This window comes from Diaporthe amygdali (assembly GCF_026229845.1).
Source record: "Diaporthe amygdali strain CAA958 chromosome Unknown NODE_15_length_991109_cov_64_707514, whole genome shotgun sequence".
Taxonomy (NCBI): domain Eukaryota; kingdom Fungi; phylum Ascomycota; class Sordariomycetes; order Diaporthales; family Diaporthaceae; genus Diaporthe; species Diaporthe amygdali.
In genome coordinates, this window is record NW_026517035.1 from 295,121 (window position 1) to 311,317 (window position 16,197).

At 50.8% G+C, this 16,197-nt stretch overlaps 7 protein-coding genes across 7 annotated transcripts; 2 read left to right on the forward strand and 5 right to left on the reverse strand.

Moving 5' to 3' along the window:
* Window positions 1-154: 154 nt before the first annotated feature.
* J7T55_009824 (uncharacterized protein) lies at window positions 155-3,028 on the forward strand (the record flags this gene model as incomplete). The annotated part of the gene is made up of 5 exons (XM_053143779.1): window positions 155-157; window positions 205-1,139; window positions 1,229-1,961; window positions 2,092-2,705; window positions 2,773-3,028. 5 exons carry the CDS (start codon window positions 155-157, stop codon window positions 3,026-3,028), a joined length of 2,541 nt encoding a protein of 846 aa, XP_052993343.1.
* A 987-nt stretch (window positions 3,029-4,015) lies between these two features.
* J7T55_009825 (uncharacterized protein) lies at window positions 4,016-5,139 on the reverse strand (the record flags this gene model as incomplete). Its single annotated transcript, XM_053143780.1, has 5 exons — window positions 4,016-4,112; window positions 4,184-4,287; window positions 4,359-4,752; window positions 4,808-4,882; window positions 4,955-5,139. 5 exons carry the CDS (start codon window positions 5,137-5,139, stop codon window positions 4,016-4,018), a joined length of 855 nt encoding a protein of 284 aa, XP_052993344.1.
* A 1,388-nt stretch (window positions 5,140-6,527) lies between these two features.
* J7T55_009826 (uncharacterized protein) lies at window positions 6,528-7,450 on the forward strand (the record flags this gene model as incomplete). The annotated part of the gene is made up of 4 exons (XM_053143781.1): window positions 6,528-6,595; window positions 6,651-6,818; window positions 6,892-7,111; window positions 7,229-7,450. The coding sequence occupies 4 exons, from the start codon at window positions 6,528-6,530 to the stop codon at window positions 7,448-7,450; spliced, it is 678 nt and encodes a 225-aa protein (XP_052993345.1).
* Window positions 7,451-7,762: 312 nt separating this feature from the next.
* J7T55_009827 (hydroxyneuurosporene synthase domain-containing protein) lies at window positions 7,763-9,003 on the reverse strand (the record flags this gene model as incomplete). The annotated part of the gene is made up of 3 exons (XM_053143782.1): window positions 7,763-8,347; window positions 8,409-8,745; window positions 8,798-9,003. The coding sequence occupies 3 exons, from the start codon at window positions 9,001-9,003 to the stop codon at window positions 7,763-7,765; spliced, it is 1,128 nt and encodes a 375-aa protein (XP_052993346.1).
* Window positions 9,004-9,871: 868 nt separating this feature from the next.
* Window positions 9,872-10,960, reverse strand: J7T55_009828 (uncharacterized protein; the record flags this gene model as incomplete). The annotated part of the gene is made up of 1 exon (XM_053143783.1): window positions 9,872-10,960. One exon carries the CDS (start codon window positions 10,958-10,960, stop codon window positions 9,872-9,874), a length of 1,089 nt encoding a protein of 362 aa, XP_052993347.1.
* Window positions 10,961-11,433: 473 nt separating this feature from the next.
* Window positions 11,434-12,746, reverse strand: J7T55_009829 (uncharacterized protein; the record flags this gene model as incomplete). The annotated part of the gene is made up of 2 exons (XM_053143784.1): window positions 11,434-12,452; window positions 12,581-12,746. The coding sequence occupies 2 exons, from the start codon at window positions 12,744-12,746 to the stop codon at window positions 11,434-11,436; spliced, it is 1,185 nt and encodes a 394-aa protein (XP_052993348.1).
* A 2,347-nt stretch (window positions 12,747-15,093) lies between these two features.
* On the reverse strand, window positions 15,094-15,555 carry J7T55_009830 (uncharacterized protein; the record flags this gene model as incomplete). The annotated part of the gene is made up of 2 exons (XM_053143785.1): window positions 15,094-15,187; window positions 15,254-15,555. The coding sequence occupies 2 exons, from the start codon at window positions 15,553-15,555 to the stop codon at window positions 15,094-15,096; spliced, it is 396 nt and encodes a 131-aa protein (XP_052993349.1).
* Window positions 15,556-16,197: the final 642 nt, after the last annotated feature.

A 16,197-nucleotide genomic window follows, 5' to 3' on the forward strand; every position in this document is an offset into this window, starting at 1 on the left:
AAACTTCGTTCCTCGTAATGCACCATTTTTTGTCCTATCCTTCCTTCTTCCAGTGACGCCAATCTTCGATTTACTCTACTCCAAACCTTCTACACTGACTCCTGGTCTCAGCTCATTATCGCCTTTTCTTTCCGCGTCAGCCTTGGACTTTGAAATGGTATGTCTGCAACAGTTGTAAATGCCTCACTTCTAACAGTTTTTCAGGCGTCGTCCGATATGGAGTCCTGGTCAGATGGCGACAGGTATTCTGACATTTCCATTAGCGACTTACCGGAAGTCCGCCCGCATCCTCCCCGGTACCTCTTTAACAACGCGGCTGAATTTGCGGAGAGACATGGCAATGGAACCCAGACGGAGTTCGTTTGGGAGAAGGCGGGGATCAAAAGCTTCAACAAGAAGTTGCAAGTATTTTACGCTTGGCCAATCGTCATTCTTCACGACGATGGTCTCAACAGAGACATACTCTTCCTGGTTCAGACTGGACCAGATGATTCGATGCTACCCAAGGAGGGGGAGAATTGCACAATGAAGTTTCCACGGCCCAAGTACAGCTACAATGAAGATGACGGACCAAAAAAGTTCTCTCGGAATACTCGCTTTCTTTGCAGACCAGCCAGTCGCGTGGATAATCCATGTTCATTTTGGGGAGTCAAGGACGACTACTGGGAAAGGTGCATGGCGTTTGAGGTCACCGTTGCAACGAAGACATCACTCCCGTGCGAGACGATCATAAGCCCCAAAATTGCCGATCAAGACTTTTCTAGGATTCCTCGGCCGAAGAGCCTTGAAGTTCCCATCACCTTCGAGCTTCGGGTGTCCAACTCTACGAAAGATGCGGAGCTCAATGCCCTTAACAAGTTTGTTGAGACCTTGGGCCCTAACACAGCGAACTTTTCACCAGCAATGAATTATCGCAGAGCTGCTTTCAGGTTCCTTCTGGACTTCAGGCCAACGAGTCACTCATCTCTGTTTCGGACATTTCCTCACCTGGCAGATCCCTTTCGAAGACCAGATGCTGTCCCCAAGGAGCTGATGAGAATGCTCGAAGCAATGAACACCCAGCAGAAAGCAGCATACAAAAACGGGCTTTCCGAGATTCCGAACCGCATTTGCTTTGTGGCTGGTGGACCTGGGGCAGGGTAGGTGAAATGTGAAGTTTTGTGTTCCTTTACTAACTCACCAGCAGTAAAACTCACTGGAATCTATGCCTTGTAGCTGCTTTACAAAGCAAGCACGAATTGGTAATTCAAGGAAGCCCGACGCCATCGCGGAACCAAGTCCTCTACCTCATCGACATTAATCGCAGCGCAACTGACGTCGCTAACAAGCTATTTGAGATGTTCAAAAAGTTGGGACTCAAGCGTAATGTCATCCGCATGTATTGTTGGAGCGACGAAATGAACTCAACTACTCAGAATCTGCTGGAAACTCAGAAACAGGAACTTTACTACCGCATCTCACGCAAAGAGCAGGGAGAGACCTCTGAGGACAAGGATGGTCCACTGGCCAAGTACGACAAAGAGGCAGACAATAGCAGCGAAATGCAACTTCGAAAACTCAGTCTCCCAATTATGAGGACAGGGCCTCGCTCAAAATCTCACTACAAGGATGAAAAGGCGAACCGCACGGCTCCAACGCTTGAAGAAGCGGTCATGGCGTTCTATGAGGAACACAAGGACACCTCGTACATCGACCTCCAGAACCTCTCGTGTGTCAGAAACGGCGACCTAGAGGCTTTGAGGAATCATCTTGTCGGGCAGGTTTATCATGATTTCCTCAAAGTCGTAGATGTTGTTGTCACGACGCCCGTCACGGCGGCAAAGTTCTCGCGCTCACTCCAAAAGTTCGATCCTAAGTTGGTGATCTTTGATGAAGCACCACATGCTCGGGAGCTCTCAATTATGATACCAATCGCAAACTTCAACCCTGTAGCATGGATATTCACCGGAGATCATCGCCAGGTACGTTCTAATGTATGGCTTGAAATTGCTTTTGGATACAAGAGCGGAGGCATTGCCTTATCATTCTTTACTGTGAATCTACAGAAGAAACGCGAAGGTGTTGTATTTTCTAATACTAATTATATCATAGACGAAGCCATATGGATCAAGGCCCAACATCAATAAACATGTCCTGCAGCTCAGGACCTCAACAATGGAGCGGGCGTTCAACAGCAATCCGAATATGACTTCGCTCCTTATAAATCATCGTGCAAGAGGAAATCTCCATGAGCCGGCTTCGACCATGTTCTACGGCTCCAAAATGATACCAGCAATCAGACCAGGGGCCCCTGGAGCCATCCCACCGAGTACTGAGTACCTCCGCCAGAAGTACATTATGGCCATGAAGAACAATAAGGGCCCCCAAGTCTCCCGCTTGGTTACTGTTCTAGAATACGCCGAGTTTGACCGCGAACAGAGCAGAGTTCAAGGCAGTCTGTTTAACCGGGCCCACCAGGACTGGGTGGAAAGATTAGTCATTAAGCTGATCAAGGATCCGATGTTCGTACAGACGAACCACCGAGATCGGGGAACGATCCTCATCATGTCCCCCTACAAGCGGGCAGTCCTCGAATACAGGAAGATGATCAACGACCAGAGGAGAACCCCCTCAGGTCTCTACGGTTGCGTCGTAGAAGCCCGGACGGTGGACACATCACAGGGCCACGAGGCGGACGTGGTAATTCTTGACTTCGTCAGCGACTGGTAAGAAGGAAGTCCACTTCTCATTGCCTTTAGACGGAATAAACTGCTAACCACGCCTTGAAATTAGGGTCACTAATCATCTGCAGGACCCAAATCGTCTATGCGTTGCGTTGACACGGGCGAGACAGGCCGAGTTCATTCTCTTACATACGGACTTGGAGGACAAGCTGGAGGGTCTCGGCCAGTTCGCGAATGGGCCCTTGGCTGAAATGTTGGAGCATTGCAAAGATGCTGGAGAGTTCGTCCGTATTGTCAAGAGAACCCCAAATGCGGTTGGGATTTCTAAGAGTCTCGGGATGCTTCCCTACAGGCCTAAGAATTAGGGCCCGGGAGGGGAACCATAATGACATGAACTAGATTGACGACGACAAGACGAATCTGGTCATGGGGGGGGGGGGGTACTTTTGGGCTCAGAGAGAATAATGTAGATTAAATCTGGGCTTTCTGATATTTTGTTGGTGCTCGGCGCTGCTGTGGTGATTTTACTGCTCTCATGTCCATCACGAGGATGTTTATAGCGGCGCACTTACAAGCTTATGCGGTTATCAAGTACAGTGGCGATTGGCTTGGTGCTCATTAATGCGTGAAAGCATGCTTGGCTCACCCGAATTTGGGACACCTGGTCTTCTGCATCCTTAGCTGTGTATTTCACGTATGGACATCGGTCATGGGAAAGTTCGGGAAAGACATGGAATTAGACGGAATGCTAGGCGTACAGTGTAAATAGGTTCAAGGATGCACGAGCACACAATATTGCCTCCCTTTCTAACTGTGATGCAACACATAAACCTTAGTAAATTGAAGAAGGACAGCCTGTAATGATTCGGTTTGAGACTACTAGGTGTAATTCACAGTGAACTCCACAATTTTGGAAGGCGCTATGTCGGGAGAGTGATGGTGCATCCCAGTCACAAACCTCGCTTTCATCCGAGGAACTCTAAGATACTACTCGAAGACAAACACACTGCTAGTTCCGTATCCCGTGGAAGTGACGGTCTCCAGGTGCCCATGCGAGTTGATGCACAACGTGAAAACGGTGCCCCTCGGCTCGGCTCATGCCCTAGTGTGGCCGCCGTCCTCAAACTTGAGTCTTTGTATTGCACAGATTATGGGTATATAAAAACACACAAACACATCCCATCATCTCCTACTACGACTGTTTGTACTATACACCTCACCTCTGGCAGCCCATTTCTCGTGGAGTCCGCTCATCCAAGACACCATAACCTCTCCGACAGCGCCTCAGGGCAGCTGAAATATAACACGAAGTCGGCCGGTCACGGGTTGGCCTACAACCACGGATTTCAAATTTAATCATGATGATCACGGCTCTCCGTTGTAATCTCGACGTTAGTAGAGGGCCAGAATCGGCTCAGGTCGCCCATCGGTAGACTGATTGGTACTCTCCTGATGCGTGTTAATCACCTGCTACGGAACCTAAAGGGGTGCATTTTTGAACATTCCAAAACACAACGGACGGGGAAATGTAGGAAAAGAAACCAACGGACATCTCAGCGCTCATAATAATGAATGTAGAGTACCAGCCAAGGAGGGCAACGACAAAGATCAATGCGCCACCAGCCTATATTCGACAGATTAGCTTCCAAGCTTGGCTTGTGGCTTGTGTCGCGTGTCTTATGCTCGGGTACTCACCTTCTGCAGCTTCAATGCATCATCAAAATTCCCTTGGCTCACTTTCCAGTATGCTCCGGACAGCACGAAAGATGCGGTCGTCACCAGGCCAAATATCGTAGCGAAGACGACGTTGATTTTCAACGTGAAGAAGAAGAATGTGAGGAGAGCAAAGCCCCACACAAGCAGGTACAAAGCAATGGCCGCGTTGAAGGCAGGAGCCGAGGCCCCTGTCGGGTCAGCATCCGTGGCGTATGGGGCACCGAGCTGGAGGGTCGGCAGTTGGAGCACGCCGAAGGAGAGCCAGAAGACGTCGAAGAGCGCCATGACCATCATTGGGAAGAAGTTTCCCATAATCCATTCGAATATCATGGCGAATGTCAGGAGGACGGGCCCGGTGAAGAAGAATATTCCGCTGTTGGCTGTGTGTAAGTGAGCGCTCATTGCAAGTTGAGCACCAGAGGACTCACGCGACAGGTGTCAGCCCAGACGAGCCTCCCCATCCCATCAGTACCATACCAAAAGTAGCGGCGGATATAGCGAAGCTATTTAGTTTTACGCATCAGCGAAAATGTAACCAAAAAACGCTTTGCTCTTTCCGCCAAGTGTTGACTCACCCTACGAAGCCGAGAGCTGTGGGATTCGCAAATCGCCTGTTGTAGTCGCCGACATGGGGAGTTTTCGGCGAGAAGTACAGCTTCTCGAAAAGCTCGGGGGATATGGTAACTCCAGTGGTTGTCCGGTGTATGTGCCCCTTCTCTTCATCATCCACCAGGCCATTTCTGACATGCTGGGTCGCCATGTTGGTCTTCTTAGTTCGAGTGTAGCTCTTGATCCCCTTCTGTCGTGATGGGAGAATTTGGCCCGTGTCCTCATAATAAGGCCAACATCAGTCGGTGAAATATCTGTGGCCGCAAGGGGTATAAATACAAACCTTGGGAAAGGCAGCGGGGTAAAACCCCAGTTGTACGCACTCCTGCCCGGAGGCTAAATTTCAATCGATCCGTAGTATCACACCACAACGCACGGAAGCTCGGGGGCCCAACGATCTAAGTTTCTGCCGAGCTGCTCACCTCCGCTAGATAGAACCCAATCTCACGCGCGGCACGCCATTCGCCAGGCCGAACTGCCAGGACGACAAGCTCCCGTGTATCGAACCAAGGGACGTTTTAGCCACCAACAAACTCCTGCTGAGGGAGAACTTACCAAGCACTTTGGGCTGCGGCTCGTGACTCGATAATTGAACGCTTACAGACTGGCAGCTCACAGCACGTGGTGAGCGCCATACCCTGGGTACGGTTTGCGCGCTCAGGTCCAGCCGCTATTATTCTTGATGGGGCATGAATCGTGGTTCGTTGTGCGGGGAAGAGGCTTGTAGGTGTGCAGCTCACGGTTATAATACCAAAGCCATTAATGAGGCCCTTTCACCCGGTGCAAGGCCTTGAGGGGAAATGCTGACCCAGATCAGGTTGGTTCAACGCGATCCGCGCAACCAGTCAAATCAGCCAAGCGCGCGTGATATCGGGGTCTCTGGTGTGAAAAGGATGTTACCCAGTACCAGTAATGTAGCTGGGCCTAATGGTGTTTCAACGCTCGCGGAGTATGCCTCGTTTAGTTGTGACCAAAGATGAGTTACCTCTTACTGCCTTCAAGAGGGTTCCGGCCGCAAGCGATCGACGCAAGCGCCCAACCTCGAGTCACAGCCAACCGTGTATTAACGAATCCTGATTGACTCAGCTGTGATGGCCGAGCTGTTGCCACTAGGGAAATGCTGTGACCGTAACTAAAATCAGACTCAGATTGTTGTAGTGAGTGGGCACTTAAGACAAGATGGTGAGAGTGCTTCTTCCGTATCTTTGTAGGCACCTGAGCTGGATCGTGGCCTGGATGCTTTAGCTAGGGCTGAACCACTGTCGAGATCTATCATGAGGGCCGCATCGGCACGCGGCAAGATTCAATGACATTCAATATTGGTGGAGGTGGATGCTTTTTGACCGACTTCTCATGTTTTCACGGTGGTGCAGCAATGTACTACAAGCTGTTCTTTTGGGACAAGGCTGCAAGGCAGCTCTTGAACGAGGCTCAGGGATCCACTTAGACATCATATCGTACTTGTAGATCAAAGGTCTCTTGAAAAGGTATCCTTGTTGATGCGAATGTGATAGAAGCTATTGCCTGCCACAGAATGAAATGGATGCCATCACGATCGACCCAAACGAAGACGTCATTGTTAAACATGCCATTTCAGGCATCAGAGAGTACTTGATAAACAAAGCCCCTGTCTATCGAGAGCTCCAAGAGCTTCGTGTAAAGGTTTGTGAGCTTCATGATAGGCTTCCTTGCTCGTGTACCGTTAATACTCGACGTCTTCTGGCATATCTCCAGGGATGGGAGAATCCCGAGTGAACGCTTTTTCGACAACCAGAAACGCCAAGCCGACGAGAGCAACGAAACCACTGTTCAGCGTCTTCGTGCGCTGATGTAGGATCTTTTGAGGGAGATTCAGTGCTTCACGAGAGCATTTACGATCCGTAACTCTGAAATCAACCCCAAGCGCATTCTCGATATTGTGCATGGCGTCCGGCGTCTACCTTGCTAAGGCTCTAAAGCGTAATTTTACCGTACATGTAGTAGCCTTCACTTTGCGTCCATCGCATGGAGGGCTCATCCCTATCCTGAGCGACAGAGAGAACCTCAAGGTCAACTTGATCGACATCACCATGCTCGCCGCGGACATAGGCATCAAGCCAGACGAGATCCCCTCAGGCCTGGCGGTACCATTATCATCTTGCTGCACAAGCTCGAGTGCCTCAACAATATTCGCCTCCTTCGCGAATTTTCGAAGTTTTCGACTGTCACTCTTTTCAAGCCCAAGAGCGGGCCACGCTTAGCGTTCATCATTTGATATGATCGCGGATGAAATCAGGTCAACCGACCAGGAGGCGGCTCAAGCGGTCCAAGCTTTGAAGCAGGAGTGGAAGATCGCCGCGCTGGGCACAGATGAGGAGTGGCGGAGTGACTACACTCGTATGACTCATTTCGAGGACAAAGGTATCGAGGTCGTCCTGGTGGAGTTCGGCCCCACTCTGATAAAGCTGAGTCAGAAGGTTTGAAAGAATCAGGCTCATATTCGAAGGGAGCATCTTTCATACAGATGAGATCTTCTGTCAGTCTTAGCCCGGGATCACAAAACGAGTCCCATTCTAACGCACGGTCTGGGAGATGGGGGCAAACGGCATGGAGAAACTACTGTGTCCTACTGGAGTTCTACGACTCGACGAAGTTAAGGAGGCCATGTATGTCACTTCGACCTGCGAATACACTGCCTATGACATAAATCTGTACGTCCTTCTTGAATAACTAATAGGCTATCTAAGGGGCCATACTGGCATCATGTTCCAGACATTTCGGCTTTCTGGCTCTAACTAGTACTGAAATTGCTCGCACAATGATCTTCCTTCGTACTGTTCCTCGCCTTCGATCCCGCCAACGATGGGTCCAACGAGCCTCTGGTATATACCAATGGACATTGTGACGGCCTCGACGGTGAAGTTAGCAACAAAGGCCTTGCCATCGCCCAGCTCGTAGCGGATGTTATAACCAGATGGGGCTGACAGGTTAGTCGTAGGGGGGTACGCGCTATTGTCGCCCCAGGGCCGGACGACGATGGATTGTTCCTCGCAGCTCTTCGACACAACATCACCATCTTTGGTGATCCAAGACGAGAAGTGCTCCTTGCCGTCCTTGGCAAGGGCGTCGAGCCAGACTAAAGAGTATGGACCGACGCGGGCATGGCCCCAGTACCAAGTATTCAGTGTCTCTTCCAGAGGCTTCACTCCCCAGTTCTTGTCATGGTAGCCGTAGCCTTGAAACTGAAGGGGCTCTCCGTCGATAGTAAACTCTGCGATCGCGTCCGCATCTGGAACGGCGTTGGACCAGTATATGTCCGGGATTATCTCTTGCGTAACTCCGGGTATGTTGAGGTCGCAAGGATAACGGGAAGGTGAAATCTTGAAATGGTCAGCATGTTGCCTGAGAAATGCGTTGTGCTTTTCCATTATGCACTCTTACCGACTGTAGCTTCAATGATCCGGAGATTCCGGATTCCGGATCGTCGATGGAAATAGTGTATGAGGGGTTGGTAATGTCCAGGCTGCTCCCGGTGAAAGAGTAGGAGCCGCCAGATCCTATCCATTCGGAGGCGATGCCCCTGTCACTGGATTCAAAATTCGCATTCCCGCTCGCAGCAATGGCCTTGGAGAATGCGGTTCCATTTTCGTATGTACCAGTTACCTGTACAAGTAATGGGCCATCCAGATACGGGACAGCCAGAGTGGTCTGACCAAAGTTATAAAAGACGAGGGTGACCGACTCGTTCTTGCCAGTCGAAACGGCATCGAAGTACCACCTGCATGCATTCAGACTTCCAATTTACTTAAGCACTCTTCAGGGTGCCTTACCAGTCAAAGGTGGTATCGTTAACACCAGGAGTCAACTTTGGCAGGTCAAGTCCGCCCTTGACTGAAATCACTTCAGCCGTGGATGTGCTATTGATGACTTGGAAAGGAAGGACTGATTTTGTAACACCACTGCGTGCGTACGGATTTGCTCGAGCCAGGCTGGTAGTGAGTAGAGCGGAACCAAGGAGAGAGACAGGATACATCATGTTGCTGAGGTATTGTTTGAGTACAACGGAAATAATGATAAGCTTCAATAATCACTGCAATGCGATAGAGTTGGTAGTGATGCTGTCAAGTTTAACTCGGATTGCTTTGAAAGCCCAGTAGCTGAATTTATATAGTCTCCTCCATGATACCAAACAATGACGATTTTACTCGTGTCTTGTTCTTCAATTCTCATAATCACCGTTCGTTCCGGATCCAATTATCATGAGATCTGGATTTGGGCGTCCCGTCACTGGCAGACATCGTCATCGGCGACGCATTACGGACTGTTTCTGTCCTCCGAATAATGATTGGGACTGGCTAGCCATGGGGATATAGAAGTGCCCTCCGCCGCCGAAGGTGTCCACTGTGGTCCGGCAATATGACGATCCAGAGATTAAGCTTTTTTGACTCAGCACACATGATCAGGCAAGCTGCTGGCATCCACACCACACCGGCCATAGTTTTTTTCCGCCCTGGGCCCGCCTTATTTGGGCGCAGGCCTGCCCGGTGGTCTAATTGACAACTCCGTCTCCAGTGGACAATCGGCGGGCCTTGTGCAGCGCCTTGCCGCTTACAACAAACTCTGCCGCGAAGCCGCGGAAGAAAAGAAAACCGGCTCAGGTTTCGACGACTAGCATGAAAGCATTCATACTTCAAAGGCACGTCAAACAGTCGAGTTCGAATCACAGCTACAGAGCTCAATTGTTCAAAGTCATTGAATACATGTACCGGTGCTAGAGCACCATTTGGCTAGCTTTTAGTCTTTTCACTATGTATAGCTTCGTTTATATATATACAAGGAGTTTGCAATCAAAAACTACCAGGAAATATTTTCTTTTCAAGACAGGCCCTAAATAGCCACGAGATTTAAGCGTGGTCGATGGGAGAAGGCCCAGCGTCAATGGGATAAGTGAAGATGTTGTTCGGGCCATCAGCCATTAACCCGTCGGCACCAGGGCGCATTTGGGACGCTGGGAGCCATAATTTCTTGTCGGAGGTCACCCACATTAAATCAGTCCAGATCAAAGCGTCATCCTGAACGAGAATCGTCGTGCGGCCCTCCGGCGTAACTTTCCAGATGGCAAGCAAGTTCGTATCCGAGACGTAGATGTTCCCGTCTCCGTCGATTGTGCTACCGCCGGTGCTGGGCGTCAGAGCAAAAGGCGTGGCGTAGTCCCCGAGAGAAGCAGCCAAGGTTGCATTGGTCAATGATGCATCGACGTAGGCTGTCTCGATACGGTAGAGACCACCGTTGCACGGTTGATAGTACAGCCAGACTCCGTCAGGAGAAACCTCAATCTGATCCAAGCCAACGGACAAGGTGCTGCCAGATCCACCATAGCCTGGTACAAGAGTGCCGTTGTACATCATAGGGAACCAAGCCATGGCAGAATCATCGCCGTCCAACACCTTAACGCCGTCGCCGCTCGTCAGGTTCAGCACGAGCATGGCTCCTGCGGTGTCGCTCAGGTACGCGACATCTCCGCTGGGCCCGAATCGAACATCGTCGATGCCGCCGTTTGAACCCCGGATGTCCTCGAGGTAGTAAATCTTGTCGACCTCGTCGGTTGTAAGGTTCACGCCGACCAGCTTGGTTGACTTGTTGACACCCGAGGAGCCACCATCGACCAGCCAGTAACGCCCGTCAGGCCCGATGCGCGCACCGTCAATGCTCACGAAGTGAGTGGCAGGATCGGATTCCGGGTCGCTGGAGTTGTAGCTGTTCCATTCAGCATCGGGGTAAAGGACAGTCGTGTTGTCTGCAAGCAGCTCCACAGTGATCGGCGGAAGTGTGGTCGAATATCGCTGAGATAGAAATTTGCGACCATCGGCCGAGATGAAAATCCCCTGCGTGGCGAGTTCCACAGAGTAGGCGAGCTCGAGACCCTCTGCCAGAGCTGCAGTCAAGGGCGCCCAGGCCGCGCCGAGGAAAATAGTGGAAAGAGATGTCTTCATCTTGCAGTTGTGAATGTGCCCCGGGTACTACTCACTGCTCTCTTGCTTTCCGAATACTTCATCTTTCAATTATATACTTTTCCATGGCCACACTTAGAAGAATATTCCGTATTAATAATGCTAGAAGCTCGTTGCGATCTTGGCGCAGCTAGACCCATACTAACAACTGACTTAAAAAAAAAAAGGTGACGCAAGCTTTCGACTATGATATTTTTCGCCCCTTTATTTTGATTAACTTAAGTGACAAAAAAGGCAGCCGACAACCCATTTGTCCTTGCAGCCGTGGTATTTGGGGTGGAGAGGTGACTGTCAAAAGCCGGCGCAGGACGATCAAGTACTCGGCGCCGAATCCGAGCGGGATCCTAACTCCGAGCAACTTATGAATCACGGCATGTTCCCTGAGGACTTTTAAAAAAGGAGGCCTGCGTGAACTGGGATGAGAATCTAGCTCCGAGACTTCGTGAAGAGCTGGATCATTCCTTTTCCACTCTGTCTAAGAATGGTGCTACCACCTTTTCCACAACCTGGATGCTATTTTTCTCCATGAAGCTGAAATGCCCGTTCCCTCTCACGCCCCTCTCCTCCAATCTCACAAACTCCACATCTACGCCGGCCTGCTCCAAGTAACTCGCGATGCACCCAGAATACACAGCCTGAAAGCTAGCCTCCCCAACTATCTGCAGCACAGGTACCTTGGCCATGTTAGGCAGCCTCCTCGCCGGTTCAGCCTGCAGGATACATGAGGCCAGGTTAGGACCTGCAGGCGGGACAAGCTGCCGAGCTATAGCATTCGGATCGTTGTCTGGCAACGGCGGGTCATACAAAAGCGGTAGCGCTGTGAGCCCGTATGGAAAGGGCGGCCAGGGTGATGCATAACCCGGTGCATACGGCGGGCCTGTCCAGGTCTCGAACGGGCCCGCGCCGGGCTCGATGGCTACGATCCCGGCAACTAGGTCCGGCCTCTCGTTGGCAAGCTGCCACCCGAACGGCCCGGCCTGGGAGTGCGTGACCAGTATGTGAGGCGTAGCGATGCGGTCTGCCAGTGCGACGTACGAGTTGTTGACCAGCTGAGCGGCGATGGTGCCGTTGGCCTGGAATTGGACCTGTGTCGAGTAGAAGGCGTCGAAGACAGGGTCGCCTGGTAGACCGGTGCCCGGCCATTGAGTGTGGAGGGCGGCTTGGGGATAAGGAAGAGGGACAACTTTGCCAGGGGCAGTGAAGAGGGAGGAAATCGCCGCGGTGGGGAAGACGGCGAGTTCACCGCTGCCAGGCATGTATGGAGAGCGTCCACGTTCGGGCTGGTCAGTCAAATAGACCACATAGCCCTGGCGGAGGAAGTAGGAAGCCCATCCTTCACGGCCATCCGGGGTGTTCAACCAATTCTGGCCGTTTGTCAGCAGCTGCAGCTTAGGTGAGAGGGCGAGATGGAGCGCTTGGAAGTTGAACTTGCCGTAGCCGTTTGCGCGGAACCATGGATGAACACCAAAGGGTGCTTATGGCGTATAGTCGGCGGGGTTAGATGTTCAACGTACATCTGACCGATCATGTACTCTGCACCCTCAGTTCCAGGCTTCATGAGCTCATTAGTACTTGGACTGTCTTGCACATCGACAATGGGACCTACAGAGGTCGAGTTCACATATTGTCCACCGACATAGAAGAAAGTTCGCTCCGCCGACGCCTCGGTATGGTTGCCGGTTGGGGTATCCTGGTCAAATGGAATAACAGCTGCAAATACTGTAGACAAAAGAACTAGATACAAGCGGAAGATTGATGATGAGGCCATGATGATATTTGACACGCTTCCTGTTGTATCAAAACAAAACTCCCACTCGCACTTTTTCAACACACGTCCAGATCAGAGTCAGTATAAGGCTCGATTGGAAGCGCAGGTAGCCAGCAAGTTGAAGCAAGCACCAGTTTCCAAGTTCCTGAGGGGAAATTTGATATTTATATACATATCGGTGACGTAAGAGCCGACGAGAGCTTGCCTTTGAATTCTACTACTGTAAGCATTCTTGGCACAGATCCAAGGCGGGTTCGAGATGCAGTAAGCACTTGTTTACAAATACAACAAAGAGAAGGATCGTAATGCTTGGCAAGTGTACTGCTAGAATATTCGCAAAGGCAGCCATATAGCGTTGCTTTACCAAGCACGAGCTGCAGTCTACTAAGAGGGAGAATTGACCAGGAGATTAGATGCTAACTGTCCTACTGATGCGGTGTCTGACACATGGTGCACTACAACGAGCACAAAACGGTGTGCTCGGGGAAAAGAAAACTTGATCGGAAATTCAATCGAACTCATTTTGATGAGGCTCTCTAGCAGTCCTGACCCACAGGAAATCAGGAGTCGGCTGTGTATCAATCTGGGTGCGAGTGAAGGTAGCTGGGGTGAACGCCAGCAGAGCACTGCCAGTGTGGTCATGGCACTTATCGATAGGCCTATCTCCTCAAACTATTAGTAGTCTGTGTTCTTCTAGGACATTGATGGCCTGGTCGAGCTACGCCGTATCACAGGTGGCAGCGATCAAGGGCTCATTCAGCAATCGACTTGCAATGCGGTACTTCTGTGTTGCGATCGTGGAACAATTGCAGCAATCAGGCATTACCATGCCTCCCCGCCTTTCTTTTCCACAGCCAAATCGAGACTTCATGCCGTAAAGACGTAGGGCCATCTCATAGGGTACGGAACCCGGATTCAAACGGAAATTTGCTTTTTCACCCTTCTGTGTTTCGTATTTCCGCAGCCCCAAAATGGTCCACTCCTCTCAGCTCCTTGTTTTCACATCGTGGATCAACCTCTTTCTATGAATAATCTCTTCTGACTCTGCAACACGGGAAGAACATGGCTTTTCGCCCACGTCCGGCCCACGTCAAGGGTTGGACAGTCCAACTTATGCAGAAAAACCCCGACGGCTTGCCGTACTCCAAGATCAAGGCCATATGTCACAAATATCGCTAAAGACTTCCGACCGCACGCGTGCCACCCTCCGATAGGCTTCGCCACATGCCGCCAGGTGCCGTCTTCCTGCGTCGCCCCTCGCCAAGCTATGTTATCAGCCCGCAGCTTGCAGCTCGGCTTTCCGAGTCCCAGGTTTCAGCATTGCGTTCAAATTTCAGGGTATACGAGCGCGTGGCCGTAGAGAAGAATGAGAATGAAGATGTCCCAGTATCTTGGCGAGTCGAAGAGAAGGATCGCACTCCAGAAGTCTTCATTGATGAGGATCTGAGCCACGGTCCGGCTCTTTACTATGGACATGGGCAGATTAATTCGTTGGCATGCTCGACATGCATAGGGCTCGAATGACGTTCAAGGATCAATTTGAATCTTCTGCTACTCTAGGGAGGCATTTGACTAAGCGGAATATGTATCTAGTGATAGGCCCAGACCTCAGACGGAAAGGCTTTTACCAACCGCCTGGTTTCTGGGTTCGCTGCGGCACTACCAAAGAGGCGCGGAAGATCGCCCACATCAACACCGACGTTGACCATTCCGAAGGTATCGCAACGGCTTCAGTCACTCTGAACTAAACCGTTCCCATCCAGGGCTTAGACCCAGATAGGACGTGCCCATACACTCGACTTGCAGCGGCCGGGATCGAAGTTGAGCCGGTAACAAGCGTTTGGGACCTTGATGGCGAGCCAGCTTCGGGTCAGGTTGGACACGAGGGACTTGTGTCACCAGAGTCGTTTGATATCCACATGGTTATATCTCGGTTAACAGAAACCTTGTTGATGGGATCGTTTCTTAAACGACGCGTCGATTATATAAAGGCTTTCGGCGAACACGACCAGGATCTTGAGTTCGATGAGATGGCAGAAGATTGCTGGATCGAGGAATAAGTTTCCGCCCATTCTAGTTTCACAGTCACATCTCCACTTGTACCAATCAAAATGATTCGTGTCGATGTAAGATCAAGGAAGATAGCAAGCCCGCGGCTTCAATATTCATGATTTTGGTACACAGAGATTGAGCTGCCAAGGCATCTAAATCAAATGACTATTCTGAACCTCTATCAAGCCGCCGTTCCGTTTCAGGGAGAACCAACTCCTTGAATCCGACATATTCCTCGTTTCCGTGGAACGCACCGCCAGAACCCGCCGCATCACCGTCTCACTAGTCCTCCTCATTACATTCCCACCGACACGTCCTCATCTCCGCCACCATCACCACCACCACTGCCGTCATCATCCCCATCACCCTTCTTCTTCCGCTGTAGGGTCCTAAAGCAATGTCAGAGAAGCTTTACCTTCAGGAGACAGTCCTTGGAATGCCCGCTTCGCACTTACCCTTCGATGACCTCTCCTCCGTAGCGCAAAAAGAACCCCTCCTTGGTAAGCACCTCCCTCTTGCTGTCTGACTTCGGGGTTTTGTCTTCCCCATATTTCCCCTCCGCGCGTCCATTGTACAGCTTCCAGGCGCATTCGTTGCACGATTGCATGACCCTGGTCTCCCCGTTCTCAAAGGGGCTGCGTGTCAGCCCAGCGATGGGCATCCGCTTGTGGCAGCGGCTGCATGTGCCATATTCAGCCGCGGTCCCTTCAGGGAGCTGTTCATCGGGTTGCTGAGGGGGAGTTTGAGAGGATGCCATCGTCGCGGGTACGATTGAGGGCAATCTGAATACGCAACAGCAGGAGGCACGCAGAAGTCAATCCTGGCCAGTAGTCTTTGGCTTCAAGTACTGTGTCACTGGCCCTTGGGCATTGTCCAATTTCAATGGAATACCCTTGCGTGAGGACTTGATAACTGAATTGATTCAGATGCAAATTACCGGACAGGATTCTGTAATTACATAGCTTGGGGGCGGCTTGAAGGGAAAAATTCTTGGGAAATCACATAGAATAAGTTGTGAGAGGCCTGCTGATTTATACAGGCGCCGGTGGAGTTCTTATGATTTAGGAGATATAAGGCAAACACGTATGACTGATAGAAACAATAAACAATTTAGGCTCAAGAAGCTGACTGATCTTTCCTCAAGTGCTTGGTCTGGAGTAATCATTCTGATCGGTGAGTTGTCACCACAGGCCACTTATCATCATTGGTGAGTCACAAGGGCTGACAGAGACAAGAAAACCTTTGGCAAACTCTAGCTTTCAGATATGAAAACCTTTAAAGTCATATACAGTTTACTGAAGGGCGCGAAGAGTCCGGAAGGTAGGATCTATGCGCCAGGAGCCTTGATCATGGTAGTGCCTTCGCATCACCGAGGCTGAGAGGCTATGGGGCCGCTAAG